General features: G+C 36.1%; 1 protein-coding gene across 10 annotated transcripts in view; it reads right to left on the bottom strand.

Moving 5' to 3' along the window:
• The window catches only part of LOC139749008 (heparan sulfate 2-O-sulfotransferase 1-like), a 47,827-nt gene that overhangs the window by 21,596 nt on the left and 21,418 nt on the right, over positions 1-4,813 (bottom strand). For all 10 annotated transcript variants that reach the window (XM_071662383.1, XM_071662385.1, XM_071662384.1 and 7 more), the window contains one exon: positions 2,888-3,035. In XM_071662383.1, coding sequence (XP_071518484.1) covers positions 2,888-3,035 — 148 coding nt within the window. The remainder of the gene's footprint in view (positions 1-2,887; positions 3,036-4,813) is intronic.

The raw sequence follows: 4,813 nt of genomic DNA, 5'->3' as shown, positions 1-4,813 counted from the left end.
CCATGATGGTCAAAAAGACTACATATACATATGGACAGATAATGGGCGGATGGACAACGAATGGATAACAATGGACATAATCCCCTTGTGTATACCATGCAACACAGAGAAATAAAAAAAAGTTCCAAAATAAAAATTGGCTTTTTAACCAGGTGATATAATATGAACAATGTACATTGGGAAAATGCATAGTTTCTTGGCTAGATAAACATGCAACACAAGCAGAGCAGCAGTTTGCATAAGTCTACCCTAGCAATAACTTTCAAATACAGCCAGTATTATGAAGTTAAGATAAAGGAGAAGCCCAACACAAAAATCACCATAAAACTATGTAAATCACAGTAACTGCTGAGACTGAAGTTATAGGAAATTCAGTTACCTGAGTTATGAAAAATTCTTTAAGAATTACATAGCCTCTATGGTATAAAAGAAATAGTCTTGCCTGGACTCCAGATATGCTTATATCCTGCCTCTTGAGTCCTAAAACAATAATCCCCTGGAGTCCTGGGGTACAGATGTTGCATAGGAAATTAGACATTTCAAAATGTATCACCCCCACCTGATGCAAATCTTCACCTCGGCGGCAAAATTCTAACTCGATTTACAGCATAACCAAAACCCAAGAAGTTGAGAATTTGACACAACAATTGTGTTAACAATAAACTCAATTAAACAGGTCAACATTCTCTGAAACTTGTATGTGATAATTTGTATCCATGTCATTCAATCAAAATAAAATGCAATTTTTACACAGATGAATATCACCCATGTAAATGCATAATAAGATAGCCTCTTTCTTGTACAGAACTTTCAAGTTAAGCATACACTCTGCTGTCAGTTTAAAGACCAAATGCAAGGTAAGAAAGACTATGGGTAGTGAAAGAGGACATCATCCATGGACAAGGTCCTCTCTAGTCATGGGATATGGTAGTAAACACATACAACTGACTGGTGTTACTGGACTCCACTTGCATGAGATTACCCCATGACTGGAAAGTCATCTTCCACAAGGTTGTGCCACTGTCAGTAGACCAAAAGGAGTACAATCTCAAAAAACTTTTCACTCCAAAGGAGTTGATCATTTCCCTACTACTGATTGTAGTGTAGCCTTGAAGCTACGAAAGCCCAGTAAAAGGGGTCCTGGGGTTACATATGTAATTACAAATGAATGAATCCAGCAGCTTTGATCTTGAGTACTGTTTTTCTTCTGAATCATTCTTTAGAATATAAGACTGAGTCAGGTTCAGCTCCTGAGTGTTATCACGAGACCAGTGGATAGGGACATAGTTTCTAAGCTTCTTCAGGCTGTGTCATATATTTTCAAAGATTTCAAACAAGCAAAGACAGGATAGTTGTATCGGACCAGTCACTTTTGCCTGGATTTTGGAGAAAATCTTAATCCATTCATATGCACTACAAAGATACATGACATAACTGCAGTGGTCTCATTCTGTAAACTGCTGAGCTGTCTCATCTCACTTGCAGGTGCCATCAGATCTTTAGCGTGCACTACGTGCCGATGGTTCAGAAGATATCAAGTAACTACGGAGAGAGATACCACCTTATAGGGACAAAGTATGCCCAAAGTACAAGCATATCCAGTGACTCTGTTAAAAAATGAGATGGCAAGCAAGGCAGGTCTTAGCCATTCATTATTTTTCTACCACATCTAGCTATATTCATACAAGCTGCAGCAGTATCGTACAGGGTTTAAATATTCACACACGTCAGTAAACTACAAAAGAAGTATGAGGACAACTGATATAAACATACCAGTAAACAAAAACAACCTGCAAATTTTTGAGCATTCATAAAGAATTAATGACCTTAAGTAATTCTAACTCAAAAGAATGATTTGAAGTAATCACAGAAATTGCATTAATTCTTTTTTTTCCATAAAAAATAGAAAACCACAAAGGGGCTGCGAAAAAATTACAGCTGAGCACATTTAACTCTAACCTATCGATAATAACTTTATATTTACTGTATGAGTAGCAGCTAAAAATTGCTCGTGCAGCTGATCACCAATGTCAAGAAAAAAATTACCTTCAAAACCAAGGATATCCTTGGCTGCTACATGGCATCTATTAGCAGGTTTCAAAAGCAAGACAAACCTTGCCTTGTATGGTTCTGAATGAACTAATAACTAGTAACCTGTAAACTGAAATATTTCTCTGCAGTTAGTCCCCTAGTTCAACTTATTTGCTTTGCTGTTCATTACAATGTCAATGAAGACATGATAGCTAGCTGCCTGTCTTATTTGGGAAAATTTTCAAGAAAATGAGCCATGTATAACCCTGCAAAATCTGCTACACAAGTTCCCACAATTTTTAAAAGAAAAAATCATGTGAAGAAAAGCCCTTAAAGTACATATAATAAAGTACAGACTATTTTTTAGATAAAAAACAGCCTTAGGCCACCATAATCCCTAGCACATTATCTGAGGTATTAAGAGGGAAGTAGCCACAAAAAAATTTAAAGTAAGGAAATTAATCTTTTTCCTTCTCCCATTCACATGCACATTACAGGACATAACGAAAAGTACACAGAAATTTCTGCAACTACTTCATGCATCAGTAAGAAAATACTCTAGTTATCTGCATAAGAACTGGGATTAGCTTCTCATGCATCATAAGAAAATACTCATTATCTGCATAAGAACTAGGATTGGTCTCTATGCTCCATGTCATTAGCTAAAAGTGAAATTTCTGAGAGTAAATAAACAGTTCATGAGGCACTTCAGGGCACCTGAAAGTGTTGACTCCCTCCTTGGCACATAAACCCAAGAAAGTCAAACACTTTTTAATATTTCAGAGTTACATAAATGTTCATTTAACCTACATAGCACCATCAGTTTCATTAGGTTATTTTTTGAACACTACTTAACTTTTCTTAGGCTTAATCTTGCCATAAACAAAGTTCTGTCCTCTGTCCACAAGGCCACCGCCATTTGCAGCTTCTATAAGGGTCTTCTTACGAATAAAATGGAAGTGATCTAAGGCAAAGTTGTAAAACTCGTTCTCCAACCTCCATACCTGTAAAGAAAACGTTATGAAAAGAAGCGTATTTTCAACGTATTAACAATTGGAGTACCTTTATACTTTCATCCACATTTTGGCCTCTCACCTCAATCTAAATCATCTATTCGTCAAGGTACCTGATGTGAATACTGTAAAACCTTATCTCCTTACATTTATTGCATATATATTAAAACACTAATAATCTTTGCTGTCTCATGACCCTACTCCATCACTGCTGCTGATCAAGCTTTAGTCTTTCTCCACTACAACCTGTTCTAGTCTCAAACAATCCTCTCTACTACTACTTGTTCACTTCGTCTCAGTTATTTCCAAAAATCCATTCAATTCTATTACCCAAGATCTTGAAATCTTGGTCATACAAATGCAACTACACAATATTTACTATCTTTGATTTCACCCTAAACCCATTCACTCTATTCCAGATCTGTGTAAATGCAATCTATGACATTTTCCAAAAATCCATTCTCTGTCTACCATCTTTTACTCTTGCCATTTACATGGGTGAGGATCATATGCATACAATCTTGGTTCACTTGCACTCATCCTTAAGCTATGTCCAGTGTGCTCTACTGAAAAATGGGCATAAAACAAACACCTATACACTTCTTAATTTTTCACTCTGCATGCAAAGTAGATCCTCATTTATACTATCACACACAAAATGACTTAACTGCTCAAAATCAAAAATCATTATTCCAGCTTCGTCAGCTGAAAAATCTTTAGCCTTAACCAATTCACTTACTGCATCTGTCCATCTCTTCCATTGACTACCTTTTGTACTTTAAGCAATTTGTCAATATCTTGCTAAAACCTAATGTTATAGGAGACTTTCATCCATGCATTTTTCAAAACTTTTCTTAGTATCATGTATCCTTCTGACACTCTCTCTCTCCCTGAAATTTTATTTCTTCTACAAATTCATTTATCCCTAAAGCTCTGGGTTTTCCAACAATCTTGACACACACAAAATAGGCTTTCACATCCATACATCAGAGTTAGGACAAACACATGACATGTTAGGTTTAAAGACAAAAGGTTTCTTGCCTTCTCCCACACAGCACACTACAGTACTGTGTTCAGCTGCACTAGACCTACCTTTGCTGCCTCTTGTGATAAGTCATTTGAAAATGGAACAGGTGAAGAACTTATGAACTTATAAGCTTAAATCATTCTGGTGGGAAAATAGATAGAAATGACCTTACCAATCTAAGCTATACTAGAAAATATGCTTGTGATGCAGCTCTTACCAGGAGAAGGATATTGCCCTGCAAAGGATGGTATAACCAATTACATCTAGGACTTTTAAGACATGCATCTTGGTAATTAAATGTTAATATTGCATATTAGTTATGGTTTGGGCTAGTTGTAACAGAGGCATTACATCTAAAACCCCGAATAGCAAGGACATGGATGCTACCCACATTTTTTCCACATTTCTGAGTGAATCTAAAAAAAAAATTTTCTTTCATACCTGTTCACTATTTCCTGCCTTACAGAAGTAAAGCCAGGAACTAACAACTTATCCTTATAGGAAAAATCCTTACTTGATTTCTTGCTCTATTTCTTAATTTGGAAATAACAATACTGAAGAAAAGATTTCCATCACTCCTATCCCTCATAGTTGCCTTCTGTGGCACTCGGGAGACCTTGGTTAGGGTATAGATCATACTGCAAGGCTTACTTATAGATGATGAAGACTGCATATGACTGCATATTTACATATGAATTGTTTAAAGATTGAAGCAAATACTATCTGATTTTCAAAAAAAAAA

Source organism: Panulirus ornatus, chromosome 6 (assembly GCF_036320965.1).
Source record: "Panulirus ornatus isolate Po-2019 chromosome 6, ASM3632096v1, whole genome shotgun sequence".
NCBI lineage: Eukaryota > Metazoa > Arthropoda > Malacostraca > Decapoda > Palinuridae > Panulirus > Panulirus ornatus.
Note: the sequence above shows the minus strand (reverse complement) of the source record. Positions and strands in the feature narration are given on the sequence as shown.